Source organism: Catharus ustulatus, chromosome 5 (genome assembly GCF_009819885.2).
Source record: "Catharus ustulatus isolate bCatUst1 chromosome 5, bCatUst1.pri.v2, whole genome shotgun sequence".
Lineage (NCBI taxonomy): Eukaryota > Metazoa > Chordata > Aves > Passeriformes > Turdidae > Catharus > Catharus ustulatus.
The window spans coordinates 62,571,193-62,588,912 of NC_046225.1; the positions used below are offsets into that span (position 1 = coordinate 62,571,193).

Sequence of the window (17,720 nt, forward strand, 5' to 3'; positions counted from 1 at the left end):
GCTTATAATCAGGCCTGTAATTGTGAAATTACTGTACTTTGTTCTACTTTATCAGACTTAAAAGGTGAGCTTTTCACCTACTGTATCCGACCTAATAACAAATAGTGTCTGTCTGTAAAACTTATCTTACCCTGTGTAAATTGGACTCTGCTTCAGATGTTTAGGAGTAAGTGAACATTTCAGATTTGCCTGTTCCCTTAATGCTTGAGTATATGATAATATTTTAAAATCTGTTATTAAGCAATAAATCTGAAACAATTTGGCCTGTGACTTTCTTCCAAGTGTGTTTCACACACTGGGGAGACAACCATCACTTAAACATTTTTGAAAGTTCTTAACCTTTAAGATTAACATTTCAGTTTTACTTTCTATTACACATTGTAAACCCACCCATTATTGCAAATTCATGTCCTAATATGTAAATTTGTCCTTTACAAATTAGGTATTAATGCCATGGTAAGTTGGTCAAGCACTGTAGGATAGCATGCAGTCATCATATTGAGTGGGAGGGTGTGTTTTCTACTCTTGAGTGTCTTTGCTTTTGAAACTGCTGGCAAAAGGAAAAGAATGGGAGTTATATTCTTGATTAGAATTTTGAGGGATTTTTTATACTTTAAGTAAATGTCAAATTAAAATTAATTGGGTTTTGTTTTTTTTAAAATCCAAACTAGATTTGTTGTCATTAAAGAAAAGCTAAGAAAAGCTAAGAAAAGCTAAGAAAATCTAAGAAAACCATTTCAGGTTTTTTAAACAGCAAATGTGCTTTCAGTATTTTTACATTTATTTTTCTTTTAACCTTGATATACCTTAGTCTAACTTTCATAACTTCAGTTTGGCAAAACATAATCACAAAAAAGGTTTGCATCTAATGCCATTTCTAGATGCCCTGGAGCACTTCTCTTCATGTCCCACAGCAGTTCCAAAAGGATGCAGGTCTTGCAGTTCTGTATTGCATCTGCCAGCCCCACAGGGACATCTGAGGTACCCAAGGGCATCAGAATGATAGCATGTTCTCACATTTGAAAAACTGAGTCTTATCCTCCTCAATTATTTTAATTTACTATTTTTATATTTTGTTATTTATGGATGCTAACCTGAGCCTAAATGTATCACTGAAAGGAAGTTCTGTCAGAAATTTTGCCTAGCTCCAGCATACCTCTAATGTTTCTTCCTAAAGAGGCTTGAGTATATATGCTGGCTGCTGATAATAATTCCATGTGAAAGCTTCCCATTTCCCATTGCTTTTCTCTGAAATAATTACTTCTCTTGGAGATGAATAAGAAATGAAGACAAATTATATGACATATAAGTGTGCAGTAAAAAGTTAGTTGTTACTCCAACAAACATTGGACAAAAAACCATCTGGGGGACTTGTAGCGGATACTTTAATTATCCCTCTCAGTATGTACATGATCTAACATGCTATTTAGTAAGAGAAAATCATGGGAGTCAGACACCAGACACTTTTAAAGCTGTTTTAAGTTCTCATCTAAAGGCCATTTACTCAGTAACAAAAATCTCCTGCTGATTTCTGTGAATTTTACGTCAGACTTGTACAGCCTTAAGTCTGGTGACTTTCTATGTTGTGATTATTACCTGGGAAGATTCTCATACTTGAGTAATCTTCTTGTCAGAGTTATAGCTGTAGTAGTGACCTGTAAAAATACACATCTGTGTGCAGAACAGAGGTGAAGTACACATATTATCTGAGTTACCCCTGTTTTAAATAGTGAGGTAAGCAATTTGTAACTCTGTTATTGAAATACATTTTGACAAACTGGGTTACAGAAATGGCCATGCAAAGAGAAAATTGTGTCCACCTGTGAGATTAGCATCCTCTGCAGCCAGAGGAGGTTTAGAGGGGTGTTTGGAGTGGTACAAAGAAGGTAAGAGGAAGGTAGTGGTTCTGCACCTTACCTGAGTAGCTGCTCTGAAGCCTGAGATGTAGAAGTTCTCTTATCTGAGCTGCCTCATGATCATCACCACTGTGCCATACCCTTGGCTAAAGGAAGAGAAGATGGTTCTAATTCTAAGGAATTAGTTCCATGTCAGTGCATTTTCAGTCCTTGGCCCCAGGCCAGCGTGGCTGTCCCTTACTTTTAAGAGTGTTTTATGTGGTATGGTAGCAGATTAACAGATAAATGCTGAATTTGTGCAGTATTCTGGGCTTTGCATGCCTAAGTGAGTTTACCCAGTCTGTTCTGAGTAAGGATAATTTTTTTTTTTTTTTTGAGGGACAGATGGAGTATTTCTGATACACATTTTTTGTGCCAGGTCTCTACAAGAAAGGATAAACTTCAATTGCTTGAATATAAGCACATACTATCATCTTGATACCTTGAGGTACCTTAGGTGTCCCTGTGGGACTGGCAGAGGTGACAGAGAATATCACAGAGACCTGCATTCTTCTGGAGCTGCAGCAGGAGGCTGAGGCAAAATGCTTCAGGGCATCTAAAAATGAGACTAGAGAAATTTCTTTCTGTCTGTGAGAGAGTAAAACCTGTCACATTTGCTTATTTCCTTACTCAGTTTTTTTGATCCTATTATCCATCTCTGGGATATCCCACACTGGGATATTTAATTGACCACACTAAGTCTTTCAAAAAATGGGTGCCCATGTCCAGGGCACTACAGCACTTCTTGCCCCTCTGCTCCATGACCCTGTTAGCAATTCTGTTCTCCCTTTGAAATTTATCTGTTTGTATACTGTTAACCTGGTCTGTGTTGAGAGTGTCTTCACATTTTACCAAACTCTTCCTAATTGCTGAGAGTATTAAATGTAACTGGTGCTTCAATAGATTATTGAGTTTGATAGGCATAGTTCAGCTGGCCTGTTGACATTTCCCCACACCACGTTCTTTTCCACCTTTTGGTGGTTACAAGAAGTTTCATTTTCTGTATTTTAGCTGATCATTTTCTGACATGGCAATGTTTTCTTTTCTGTGTTTCAGTGAACCACAATCTTGTCTCATTTGCAGCTGATAAATCCATGCCTCACTTTATCTCCCTCCCTTCTGCCCAATCTTCTGTCTCTGCAGCTTTGCACTTTATTACATCAACCTTTGAATGAGCCTGTGGTTGTCAAACTTGCTCTACTGTTTAACTGTCTTTTGTAAATACATGAAAGCCAGGTTTTTTATGCTCCAGCTTAAGCAAATATCCATAATGTGACAGTTTAAAATGAAAATTTTACCATCTTGACATGTTATTTGTAACAATTCTGTGCAGGTGATGAAATCAGGTCCCCTGTAATTAAAACATTTAATGCTCTTTTAAGTTTTTCCTGAAATAAAATGGGATGCAGTTTTTTTCATGTCTCCCAGCAATGCCTGTCTGCTTCTCCTTACTGCTGATAATTGAGGCAAAGTGTTTCAAGTGTCTCCTAAGTCACCTATACTGTCTTTTGCCTTTAGCTTATTACTGCTTCTGAGCAGTGTCCCAGTGTATGTCCTGCTCTATTCCTTCTTAAAAAGGTTATGAAACCTTCCTTTTCCCTGTTTCTCTTAGTTCTCTTTGTAGGGTCTAGTTCAGCCTGATTCCCAGCAATCTTAATGAATCTTTTAAACTTACATTAGTCCTACTATTTCTTTTCTGTAGCAGGCAGAAAAGGCTAAGGTTGTATAACATAAATTAAGAGAAAAACAAGTAGAACTCACACTCCATAACATTGAATAGACATTAAATCTTTTGAAATGGATAAAGTTTCCATTGGCTTCAGTGACTTCCTGATTAGTTTCATGCTAAAATGGCAAGTGGGAACATATTTATGAGTATTTATGAGTTTACCTTAAGGTATTAGAAGTTAGCACGACAAAAAGTAAAACAGAAATCTTTAATCGAGGAAATAAAGGAAACTCAGTGTCTTATGTGGCAAAAATAAAGGGCTTTTCATTTTAGTAATTTGCTATTTATTGGGAAGGGTAAGTTCAGAGTCTTGTTCATAACTTTTTCAAAATAAGTTATTTTAAGTTATTTGAGATAAATGTGACCAATTAATAAACCACACATTAAAGAGACTTTAAAAGGAGCTTATTCCATGGAAGTTTCCATAGGTGGGCAGAATGCTGACAATAACAGTATATAGAGAATACTTTTTTTTCCTCTAAGAAGCATCCTTGACATTGTGGAAAAAACCTACAGAAAATATGACATGCTGATCAAGAGTATGATTTTTATCTGGAAGTATTGTCAAAAATTTCAACACTCTATACACTTTTATATGGTACATAGCAAAGAGATTTATATTACAGGAAATTAGTCTGGGCAGATATGGAATGAAGGTGACAAGTTATACTGCCTGTTTTCTTAGTTGTTCTTTACAAACCAGTACCCACTTTGATTATGTGATTACTGACTGGTTTTAAAGTGTTAACCTTAGTTTTCTAGTTTTTAAAATAAGATCCAGGCTTATTTGTCTACAAACAGTACTAACCACTTTAGGTTCATCTACATTACATAAAGTTTTCCACTCAAGTGGAAAAAAAAGATAAAAGGAATGAAGCCTTCATGGTAATGCAGGCTCTTAGGGAGATTGATTCCTCAAGCTTTAAATTGTTTGAAAAAACACTTTCTCAAGTTGTTTTCCCATCCTAGGAGAATTTTTAAAAACACCTCTCTCACCTAAAAGAGCAAGTGAAAAGTTAGATTAGGAGATACCCCACCTATTATTTCTGGGCGTTATTTGTTTATCTTGAGCCTCATTTCAGGTTTGAATTGTGGATTACATCCCATACCATGCAGAGCGTGGTGCTTTAGGCCTTGCTGAAGTGGAAGAGTGTAAAATAAAAACTGTCAATGGAAAGTAGTTTGGGGGCTTGGCCCTTGGGTAAGGTGATCTGAGAGGGAAGTGTTCAAACCATTTACTAAGCTTAGGAGGAACACATCACTCTGGTGGTGGACACAATACTTTGAATGATGGAAAATTACAGTGTTTCCTACCAAAGCTGTTTTTCTTCCAAGGCTCACTATGGGAGACTATTACTGACTCATGTTTGCATCCATCTGCAGGAATCTCGATGGCCTTTCCTATTTGGAGCAATCATTGTCCCATCATTGATACAAGCCGTGATTCTGCCTTTTCTTCCCGAAAGTCCTCGGTTCCTCCTGCTTGAAAAGCACAACAGGAGCAAGGCAGAAAAAGGTATGCTGTGTGACTTTCTTGCAATAAAGGGTGTTTATTGTAGGGATTCAGGCTGGAGATACCTGATTTTGATACCACACTAAAAGCAGAATAATTTCATAGGAGAGATTATCTTGGCAGTAATTTTTCTCACATTTTTGTTTGTCTCTGTATGTGTAAATATGGCTGTGGCTTAGAAGTTTTTATAAATCAAATTCTCCAGCAAGGTAACTTATATAACATTGCACATGGTGATACAGAACTAACCAAATCAGCCTGCTGTTGTGTGCCAGCCACTCTGTGCAGGGTTCATTTGGAAGTGAAAGGTTTATTTCAGTATCATGACTCTCCCTTATCTCTATTCTTTGCACTTTGACTAATAAAAACACTGATTCTATTGCTGCCTTTTTCCCCAGTAGTCACTTGTGTTTTGACTCTGTGTTCTGTAACTCAATAACCTTTGTAGATCTAATAAAAACCCCTTACATCTGTTTAACTGAAAAATTCTGTTGCTTCCATATTGTTTCAGCTTCACAGACACAGAATATTTTGTCCTTACTTTAGGTTCTAGATATAAAACAATTCGCTTGTGTGATCATAGTTGCTGTATTCTCCACCCCAGTAAATTTACTATGATCCCAATACAGTTGAGAGAATGCTAAAAATTTGGTTTAGCTTATTATAAGGACATAATAAAAACAGGAGTGTACAAAAAAGGAGTCTGATTATAACAGAATACCAAACATAACTGCTTAATAAATTATTCTTAAAAACTTTGAATACAACCCTTAACATTTTCAGTCACAAACTAGTTCCTTGCAAAATTACTTGTAAAGATATTAACACCTGAAATATAAATTTAATAATCTTCTAGCATTAAATTAATGCAACTCTATCCAGTTTCTTCTATTTTGAAACTAAAAATTGATCTTTTTTATTCTGAAGAGCTCTCTGAAAAAGAAATAGCACACTAATGAAGACACTCCCTTGTTGTCTCAATTTGGTGTTGAATGAAAGATTCTATAAGCATTGGAGCCTCAGACACTTAGAGATACAGTTCAATACTTAAAAAAAAAAGTAAGAGCACAAAAGGCACAAGGTTTTGTGAAGAGTTCTTTAGTTTCATAGAATCAGCAGAGTTTTGAGGAGGTGAGAAGAGCTTTTCCAAGGACCCTGAAGGAAAGGGCTGCCCTGCCAGCTGTGCTCAGAGCACCCAGCATGGGTGTAGGACCCAGCTGGGTGGAAACTGCAGCACCCTGGCTGGACAGGAGAGAAATGCCTTTGGGTGCCAGGTTTACCAGGTTCGTTTCTGCCTGATGAAATTGTAGATATATTTCCAGATCTATGGTTGGCAGAGTCTGAATCTGCAATGCTATTGCATAATGTCACACTTGCTATGAGGAGTTATTGAAAATCCTGCTAGGGTACCTGGAGACCTCAACACTAACAGTGAACGTGGACCTCTCATAGGTGAAGTTTAAAAATTACAAAACATGACAAATAAAATAACACCATCTACCCTGAAATTCACACCATTTACTGTTGCTGGTAATGCGTCAACTGCACTCTGGGACATTTTCAGCATACATGTTCTGAAAATAATTCAAAATCTAATCCAGAGGCATTGGAGGTAGGTTTTGGAGTAGAGGGCACCAGGAGAGCAATTGCCTGGGGAAATGAGCTTTAGCCACGGGCTGGCTGATTACAAGAAGATGGTTTTCATGAGCCACTCTGAGGGCTATAAATTTAGATACTCTGAAAAAAAAAGAGACAACTGATATGAAAAGTTTTTCAGAGTAACTGTATACAAATATATGCTTTAGGATTTTATTAATTCTAGAAGAAAAGACTCAATTCTGAGATATGTTGTAGTACACCGTGTAACTGATTTTGAGTGTAGTCTACAGTGGAATTCAAAAAATAGGAGAGTGAATCAACAATCAAGACAAATAACTGGATACTGCATTATCAGCAGAAATGGGGGAGGAAAAATCTAAGTATTAGGGAGACTGGAGGAGTTGTGATTTATTAAAATGCCCTCCTGCTTGTAAGTCATATAATCACAAAGCAGAATTCTTCATTTTAATGATGACTGTAATAATGCTTTTAAATTATTTGCCTCTTAGCTTAAATCTGCATATTAATATTGAAAATTTGCAACTCTTTCTACTGACTAAATCCTTTTTCTTTCCCGTGATGGATCAAGGCTATTCATGCAAATATATATTTCACTGTGGATTATTCCTTGTCAGAGAAATATGAAACTATTATTTGCAAAAGGTCTGCTGTATTTACAGCAGATGACTCTGTTAGTCTTTCTGAAATACTCTGAAGTATGCATATATGTCAAAGCTCCTAAAATGGAGCTGATGATATTAATCTTCCCAATTGTTTTAGAGCAATAATATCCAGTGAGATTATGTAGGTCATTTTGTTTCCACAAAGTTTTGCCCCTGCTTTCATCCTCTCCTTTTCTTCTCTGTGATAACCAGTCTGTAACCACCAAAATACAAATGATGTCAACCCCTTTTATGACAGTTGTCTTTAAGGGGCATATAAGAGACTGGGAGAAGGGGAAGGAGCAAAAGATTTTGTGTAATCTTTGTGTAATCTTACTGGGGGTGCATATTAAGGAGGACATGCAGCAGTAATTCCCCATGTAGCTGAGATGTTGAGTGTCCATCTTCAGTTAATTTAGTGGCCTGATAGGTTTTGGAGTTGGTGCCAACCGACTTTTCTTTCAGATCTTTGAACCTCTTTCAGGTGCTTCACCTTCACTTAGGTGAGATGAATAAAAACTGGTGGTGTAAATGGAAGGATTTCTTGACTTCTTTCCCCTTGACTGGAACCATCCTGTTCTTTTCCAGTTTATGAAGGCAGTATTCCAACTTTGGAAGGCTGAGCTTCTATAACCTTCTGATCCAAGGGAATTAAATAGGAATCTGGAAAGTTTTAAAAGTTTCTAGAACTGCAACTCCTTAGATGGTTTTAAGAGTCACATGAAAATAAGGCTTCCCTATAGAGAGCAGCAGCCAGTCACAGAGGGAAGTGAGTCATTGCAGCAAGGAGAGGAAGCTGTGCTTCCCAGTGCCAGCAATGCCAGGGTTTAGAATGTAAAACTAATAAACTGAACATCACACACTGAAAGACTTTCGAGTTTCCCTATCTCCCTGCTAATGCAGAATTTATTTCCACATTATTTATACATAAAATTGGGGTTCTTATGGTACTGAAAAGCTGGTAATGGAAGAAAATTAAAGATGTTGAGTACCAGGAAAATGTTTTTCCTAGAAGGTTGGGTGATGTCTGTTCAAAATTATGCATGTATATATAGCCTAGTAATTTCTCAGCATTTCTTGACTTATTAGTAATTTTAAAAGTGCATCAAAGATGCCTACTGGCATTTACATCTCTTTATTTAATCCCACGAAGAAAATAAATCATGTGTCTATGTTTTTCCTGTCTTGTACCTGACAATTTTGGTAATTGTAGTTTTTTAATTCCTGCAATTTAGGTCCTGGTCCCTCTAGAAATACAGAAAGCTCCCATCTGCAGAAAAGAGAGTTTGCTATATTTTTACTTGACTGTACCTAGATTTTTGATTTGTGTGCCCTAAAGTAATGCTGAGGATTCTAAGGACAGGAAAAATAAAGTTGTGCACTGACCTGATTTACACTGACACACCAGATGCTTAAAAATCTGAGAGAATCCTTTCATGGAAGACTATGGTGATACATGTCTGGTTCTCCTCATCTTTGCCTGAATTTTTCTCGATCAACATTCTAGTAGTGAAAAAAGTGTAATTTCCATATGGCACACTAATTTAAGCATACTGTCCTAGAACCAAACATGGTTCTGATTTTGCATTTTTATCACTGTCCTTAAATACATCACACTCATTAAAATGAGTGTTTACCATGATATTTATTTAAAAATGGGCAACAATAAAGGACAAAATTGAGCAGCTTAAAATTTTAATTCTGAGGTCTCAATTTGTTAATTCATTTCTGATTGTACAGCCTGTGTGAAATGACAGATCTTGTGCTTTTACTGAGACATTTAAAAATTCTGACCTCTCTTCTCAAGAAACTGGTTACCAGAATGAATGAATGCTATGAATTGACTCAACACCCAGAGGTGGTTCATCCCTTTAAAAAAATCATCCTTCTTGCTAAGCAGAATCATGTGGGGCACATTAAAATGCATTAGAAGTGCTAAGTGCCTCAGAAAAACCTGGCCCAGAGCTCAAGTTAGATCCCTGCTTGCCAGACCAGGAGCCAGGCAGAATGTGCAGACTTGAGCATTCACCAAAGTGTCAGAGAGGGATGCTCTGGGGATGCCACCAGTTCATTCGTGTGACCTATCCCTCACAACAATGAAATGCCACTAAATGACCTTTTCACCTACTGGGTAAAGATAAAATCTTGTAACTTCAAAATCTAAATAGACTCTGGATGTATCAAACATGATTAGTCAGTATCTCTAGTTTTCTTGAACATCAAAGTGCTTTTTATGATCCAAAGGTGTGTAAAAATATTGAAATATGTGGTCCTTTGTTTACTGACAGTGTTATGCAAAGCTGTGGATAAGAAAAAATGATTTGGTTTTTAGGTGAACTAAATGAATTTATTCATTTAATGAAAATAACCATTTTAAGCGACCTGCTGCGTAAAGGATTGTTTTGAGTGTTAGCATCCTACTGGGTCACAAAGCCTTGGTGCAGGGGTTTGTGTGATGTCATTGTTTCTCTGCAGTCACTCTGAGATGATGAGCATTTTAAACATCTCTTGAAATGCCAACCCCTGGGGTATGCTCGTTAGATTGAGACAAAAGTATCACCTGCACAGACAGTATCTGTCAAACAAGGTTGTGGAGACACATCATGTCCAGTCGGAGGTATCTGGGAGGAGGCAAGCCTCTATTATTCACAGTGGGAGGATATTTCAGTAAGCTATTAGTGTGCAATACTAAATGGTGTCTTTCTGGGAAGATGAGCTTGGTTGCTTGCTTACATTGGCCATGTAAATTTGTTCCTATGACTCCAGCATTGACAAATATAAAATCTTGAACTGCTCTGGGTAATTATTTCTAATATTAATCAGCTTGACAAAGTGAATTCTTGCCTACACACTAGTGAAAACAAGAGGTAATATGAAGAGTTGCAGCTGTTCCTTTCTAATGTCTGCCTTTTCTTGGTTTACCAGACTTACCTGCATTTTTGTATCTTAGTATTTCTTTATCCAGTCTATCTTCAGCATTGAGGTCAGCTATACTGTTAGGCTGCAAAAGTAGCCAAGTCAAATAATGTTCAGAGATGCTTTGGTAACAAATATTTTCAAGTCACACCAGGTTTTCACTCTTCACTGGACCTGAGGCTGTATTATATATGAAATCACAGAAGAGATCATGCAGGGAGACAAATGATTTTTGATTTTGTTTCAGTTTCTGAGCCCAATAACAGGGATGAACCAGATCACATCCAGAGCAGAATGATATTGTTGACAGAAGAATAATTAAGTTGCAGCCCATGTATTCCTCCTATTTCTGCCAAAAATTTCCATTTTAAAGAAGCAAGACAGTTAAAAATGCACACAGTACCAAGTGTCTGGCCTGAAGTACACGTTCTCTCTTTGCAGCATTTCAGAGGTTCCTTGGGAAAGACGATGTTTCTCATGAAATAGAAGAAGTTTTGGCAGAGTCCCGAGTCCAAAGGAACACCAAGCTGGTGTCGGTGGTGGAGCTGCTGCGAACGCGCGCGGTGCGATGGCAGATCATGACCGTCATCGTCACCATGGGCTGCTACCAGCTCTGTGGGCTCAATGCTGTAAGTGTCCTTCCTCAGGCACAGCACCTCCTGGGGGCTCCTTTCCTTTCTAAAAACCATTTACCAACCTCTATGAGCTCCCTTTTTTGGCTGTTTCTTATCAGTAGTGATTCTGTGAGAGCAGAGTGTGGGAAGAACCACAGAGACCTGTATTGTTCGGGGGCTTTTAAAAAAAAAGTTTGAGGAAAGCCAGGTTGTGTTAACTTTGAAGGAATACATGAAAAGGTAAGAAGAGAACAGCAAAGAAAGAGCATGAAGCTTTCACTTCTGGTACTCAGATTCTCTGTTTTTAATGTGCCCCATGCATATTCAGAGTGTTTTCAGTGACATTTCAGCTTGGATTTGTTCAGTTCAGTACTAACAGAGGTCAGCAAAACTTCCTATAAAAGGTCCCTGTGCATATTTGATTTTTTGTTGCTTCAATATTCCTGTCCTGGAAAGTGAAGCAAAAGAGGGAAAAGACACAAAACAGTGAATCCTGTTGGCCATTAACATGTCTGAGGCTAGTGGGTATCAGAAGTCCCCTTCACCATCTACCTGAGTCTGTATGAGAAGGTCACAGGACAATTTAGGTTGGAAGATCCCTCCACCTGGTCCAAGCCTTTGCTTAGAGCAGGAATGATTTAGGGTTGTCTCAGGCTGCTGAGGGACTTGTGCAGTTGAGTTTTAAACATATTCAAGAGTGAAGAGTCCACAACCCTCCTGGGCAGCCATGCCAGGTGTTTACACCACTTACACTGTGAAAAGTGTTTTCTTTATGTCCAGCCAGAACCATCCTTGTAGAAGCTTGTGGCATCTGGCTTAGATGCTTTATGCTGCAAAAAACAAATATTCTCATGAAGCACCTCAAAGGAAGAGGGTTTTTGTCATAGTTCAAAGGCATTACTTGTTTATGTATGTGAAAAGCAATATTCTCACTGCTGCAAGGAACCCTCACTGAACTCTGCAGCACACTTCAGCTGGGTTTTCCCCCCAGGGCTAATAAGCCTATGTGCTTTAAGACTCCATATCAAAGTGATTTCTCCAAGACCATTTAAAAGATTAATGCAATTGGAACTCTGGTATCTGAAAGCTTTTTGAAAAATACCAGGAGGGAATTAGAAGAGCTTTTTCATCCTGTGGGGTAAACTATAATAATGCTTGTATAGGTGGCGTTCTCTTCTAATGGTAGGATTTCAGTGCTAATGGCAGGTTATTTTATTCCTCATTGTGGATACATTTTTGAGGAAAAAACCCCAGAATTATCTTGTCATCCAGTCTTCTTAAGGTTTATCAACACATAAGGGGAAAAAAAGACACTTATAGTAATAAACAGACTGTTCAAATAATGGAACACATTGCCTGAAAAAAATAGTCACAGCTAAATTTTCTGGGGAAGTGGAAGAGTTTTGTGACTTTGAGGACACTTAATAGTTGATAGAAATTGTCCAGTATTTTGTGGCAGAAAAAAGGCCACACTCTCATGGTTTAAGTGAGGGTATGGTAGGATAGTCAGACATGTTCAGTCCAAAATGGATGCCAGAGCTATTTAAAAGTGTCATTGAATGGCCACTTTCTGAAAATATGCCTCAGAAAAACTGTCTTTTTTAGGAAACCTGTGTGCTGAGTTGGTTATTTCAAGCCTTCCTTTCTTATTATTACTTTGTTTCTCATCTTATGTGATGTTACCAAACATGAAAAAAAAATTTTTACACAAAAATTGTGTTCTGAAATGGATTATTTAAACAGTGGTTAGTAACAGTTAATAGTAAAAACAAGAAAATTAACAAAGAGGTCAAGAGAAATAGCTGGACCACTTGATTAAGAGACAAGGCTTTGAAAACTTGTCTCTCTTGCTTGGCTTTCCTGGCTGATGCTGCTCAAGTCACTCGAAGCTCCAAGATGAGAGGACAGGTCCAGGTGTGACAGATACTGGTGAGCCCGAGTCTTGGTTTGCCTGAGTGCATCTGAACCAACCTGCTGGGTGTGAGCCAGCACCAGCCAGGTTTTGCTGGCAGGGAAGGCTCCTTCTAACTCATTTACTTTGTCTGTTAGTCAGTCTGGTCTTTCCACAACTGCCATCTGGACAGGGCATGTGGGAAAGTTGGGATTCCTTCAGGCAAGACTCTCAGGTCGTTCTCCAGGGACATTGCCAGCTGGCAGATTTCTGTAATCATCCTCCTGCTACCTGAGAATACTTGCTTCTTTTTAAGGATTTTGCTTCAGATAAAAATGTATTTTGCTTAAAGAAGTATATTTGTTTATTACCACACGGAACAGAAATTGTGGTGATGCTCCAATCATCTTAATGTTTTCAGTTATAACAAAATACCAGACAGCCTGGCATAAACTGACCTAAGTAAATAATTTCTTATTAGTCTCTTTTACTCCATTAACATTTATCTGATACATATAAGCCATAATAAATTTATTTATCCCCCACATTTTATCTCATCTCTAAAGAAGTCACAAAACTATGGTGAAGTTTTCACTGTGAAGGTTATACTTTTCATATCAAGGAATACACTGTGCAAGTGCACGAGTTGTTCCCAAAGTGGGACCCCTAGGCTTCAGTAAGGTCTGATCTTCAAGCTGCATTTCAGGTGCAAAGAAATCATCCTGGGATGGATCTGTGGGACAATGCACGTTTGCAATCTGCAAATGATCTGTCATGGTGTGTCCTTCACAGCTGATGTGGAGAGCATCAGGCAGTGTAGGAGGGGATGAGCATGCAGTGTGCCACAGCCTGTGGCTGCTGTTGCCCATTTAGTTTTTGAGCCTTCTGCACCATTTTTCACAGCTCTTTCATTAAAAAATGTTTAGCCTAACCATTAGCTAATTTTCTTAGCTGATGAAATAATTAGCTAACAGAAACCATGCTAGAAAAATAACTTCAGTGAAATTAGAAAAGTGGTCATTAGCCTAGTAAGCATGCCCAGGAAATTTGCCTATGTTTTTTCTCTCCTTAGTGGTTCACAGGCTGAAAAACATTCATTTTTTCTTGAAAACTGTAGACTTTGTTAATTTTTATCCTAATTGTTTTGTACTGCTACAGAGACTAATAAATCTGCGAATCTCATCTTGTTTTTCTCTGCCAATTTTTAAATCTTACTACTAGGTCAGTCGTCCTCTTCTGTGAAACCACTTGCAAAACATCTTATGTTCTTGTTGCATTCTGGCAAATTTCATTCACGAGTTAACTGCTGTAAGTGGCTCTTCGGCCTCTTTCTTCTCTTTTAAATTGTGCATACCTGCAATATCTCTGTCATTTTAGAAGATCTAGCTGCTATACAAAACTGATATCAAGGATGAAATGCCTAAATTATGTTTGCTGACTTTACTGCACTAAATCAATCTTGTAATTTGTAGTACAATTAAGAAAATTATTTTTGTCACAGTTTTTATGCTACTTTGTTCTGCTTATATACTATACAAGTATATGGGAAGTGAATACAGTGTCAGAGTACTGTGTCCCCCAAAACTGTGAGTGGGCGTAAACATTTCAGAGAGAACTAGGAACTCATCCTTGGTTTTGTTTGTCTGTGCTCTGTGTCAGCAGGGTAGTGCACCATTAACTCCAGCATGTGCTGCACAAAGGCAGATTACTTCGTGTAGAGAAGTTTGTTGCAATCATTTCTTGTCACTGCATCTGTTCTGATGAAAGCTGATGTGTCAGCAGCAGGCAAAAGTCTTCAGTCAGTTTCTCTTTATCTGTAAGGTGAAATGGTGACTTTTTACTCCTTGGTGTGTTACTTTACTTGGGGTTTATGTAATATGACTTGAATTTTCTTCTGGAACAAGCAGCTTTGCTTGAAGGGCTACTTGGGAATTTAGAATTTTTTTTTTTTTAATTTTGGGTTTTTTTACAAAACTGCTGATTTAGTTTCTTGACAAACAGCTGTAGCAAGTTCATAATATGCTGGCAGGTACCAGATTTTTCCTTGTGCAATCACAACTGCCATCCATCAGACAAGCCTTGTATTTAGCAGAGTTCACCCTGTTAGGTCTTGTACCATTGAGAGCATATGGGAAAAAATATCACTACTACTTTAATGCTTAGTGCCATTATTATCTAGGGCTTTGACTTTTGTTGTCACAGATAAATTACCTGTGGTTTAGAACTTCATTTTCTCTTGATAATCAGTAATTTCAACCCTTTTTCATTTCATTTTACCAAATCAATTATCTTTTTGTCTCCTCTTCTTGCATGCTTTTGGGCAGCCAAAAATCTCTGGCTAGTTTTTTCCTGTCACCTTGAGTCAAACATAAATATATGGTTTTTGAACATAGTGATGTGAATGGGACTCTGATGCTTGCCAGACTTGCTATTTTAGAATGTTGCCATTATATATTCTCTGCCTGGATATTGTCACTGCTGGACATAGTTTTATTGGCTAAACATGATTGGCTTCCTCTATGTCACACAATCTGTATTTCTCTCCATTAGTGACAGCTACTTAGAGCCTATGATTATTTCATCCTAAAAACAGAATTTTACTTTTCCCCAAGAAATTCTAATCTTGAAAGTATCTTTTCTTTCTGTGGACAATAAAGAGAGACTGGGGGATGGTTTGGCTGCAGATGTCCACACTCCAGTAAAGTTAAAGCAGAAATAACACCTCACACCTTCTGTCCAAAAATAAGCAGCTTCTTGAGTGTCTTGCAACATCTCTTTCCTGTTCTCTACTCTGTTGTTACATGCTATTGAAGTATTCCATAAAGCTGCATGAACCTGCTTGGTAATCCACAAAAAACCTGTTTGTATCCTGTTGTTCACACTTAAAGTGAGTTTCTTTGATTTACTCCTAAAGTGAATTAAGCTAAATTGAGTTGAAGCTGTTTGTAATTCTGCCTGGATCTGTAAGTGGAACTACAGCAGCATTGTGCATCTGTTGTCCTGTTTGGCCCTCGGTGATTTGGGAGTGCTCAGAGTTTTAACAAGTCTCATCTCGAGCAGGTTAGATGGTTGAGGTGAATACTGATATATTGTAGTTCAACCCCTAATGATTAATAACTCCTTTTTTCTCTCTGTTACAGATCTGGTACTACACAAACAACATCTTCAGTGAATCTGGGATTGATCGTGAGACAATCCCTTACGTTACACTAAGTACTGGTGCTGTTGAGACTCTGGCTGCTGTTTTTTCTGTAAGTATGGTTATAAAAATCCATTAACATGATTGATATTTAAATATTATTAGATTTTATTTTCTTATACAGCTTAAAATAGAAAAAGAATAATATGTTGATTAAGTGTAATGGTTGATAATGCAATTCAGAATATTATTTCTAATTTTAATCTTAAACCAAATTATTTTCTTGGAATATTTTTTAAGATGCTCTTTAATTTTAGACCTATAAAAGGAACAGAAAAAGTGTGTATGTCCTGCAGTTCTTTGTATTTATGAAGAGGAAGAAGGCAGAGACAGCAAAGGCTAAAGTCTATTAAGTGGTAACTCATAAATTATTTCACCTGATTGAACAACCTTACCTGGTAGCAGTTTATTCACATCTCAGTCTTCTCATGTGCCTGCTGGGCAGCAGCAGCATTGTTTGGAGAGGCTCAGGCACAGCTACAGGTGTTCAATGTGGCTTCAGGGAGTTGGAACAGTAAAGGCAACCTGCTAGAACAAGGCAGTCCCACCTGATGTTCAGTTCTGCTGCCTCACTCAGGACAAACAGGCATCCTTTCCTAATTCAGGAGCTCCAGAGCAGGTCCTTTGTTCTGCTCTGAATGCAGAGGAAGTTTATAGAAAAACTCATCCATGCACATTTTTTTCTTCTCTATTGCAAAATGGAAAAGTTGAATAGGGAAAAAAAATACACTAAATAAGCAAACTGAAACTCCAAGTGTTAGTATGTGATTACACAATTAATTACTAAAGGAAAAACATTTACATTTGCACTGCAATAAATAAGAAGCAATGGGAGAAGTCTGAGGAATGGAAAGTTGCAATCAAGCAAGTAGTCATTTCGTTGTTAGAATTTTTTCTTCATATATTCTTTACCAACTGTATTTGAACAATTCTGAACATAGCAAGATTTTCAACTGTCAGAAGAATGGTTTTGGAAAAAGTGTCTTTTTCAGTGGCAGAGTAACTGCTTGTGACCTACAAAATGTTAAACTAAATCCAGCTATCAGATATGTTTTCTTATACTCTAGGACATAAGGACTCTACAGGGTCACAAATATCTTCTTCTGATATTCTGATAATGCTTTGTGAATTTCCACACATCTGTTTTTGGCTAAATATTTTTCTTAGTTTTTTGAGGTTTTTTTATATTAAAGAGACTGATTTTATTATTCATTTTAATAGGTGGAAATAGAGAAATATGAAAGTGCCTATCTCTTATAGTTTCTTCTTTGTGATACTGCACACATGCTTCTTTGTTTAAGATATATGAAAAAATAACAATGGTAATTCTACCACTGATTTAAGTGAAGAATACACCTCTTTTATGTGAAAACAGATGATAATTACATGGAGATGATTCCATGATATTAAAGCCCTTCTATAAATATAGGGTCTGTTAGCTTTCTAATTCCTTCTGTGCTCTCAGTTTGTGGGGCTTATTCAGAGCACACTCTTCATTCATAAGGAGGTAGATGGGTGTGCTTTGGCTCCTGATATGTGTGGTAACTTTTTGTACTCAAGAGGAGTTTTTTTTAATACATTTTCTGTTAATGCTGCCTGCTGTGCCTCTGGAAATGCTGGTGTACCAATATCTCTGTTCCCTTCCAATTTCTCAGATCAAGACACACAGATTTTTAGCCTTAATTTTATTTCCTTAATTTTC

General features: G+C 37.5%; 1 protein-coding gene across 1 annotated transcript in view; it reads left to right on the forward strand.

The window, feature by feature from the left end:
- Nucleotides 1-17,720, forward strand: part of SLC2A9 (solute carrier family 2 member 9) — an 81,745-nt gene that overhangs the window by 24,368 nt on the left and 39,657 nt on the right. Inside the window, exons 6-8 of the mRNA XM_033061082.1 lie at nt 5,008-5,140; nt 10,756-10,943; nt 15,960-16,070. Of these exons, the coding sequence (XP_032916973.1) occupies nt 5,008-5,140; nt 10,756-10,943; nt 15,960-16,070 (432 nt within the window). The remainder of the gene's footprint in view (nt 1-5,007; nt 5,141-10,755; nt 10,944-15,959; nt 16,071-17,720) is intronic.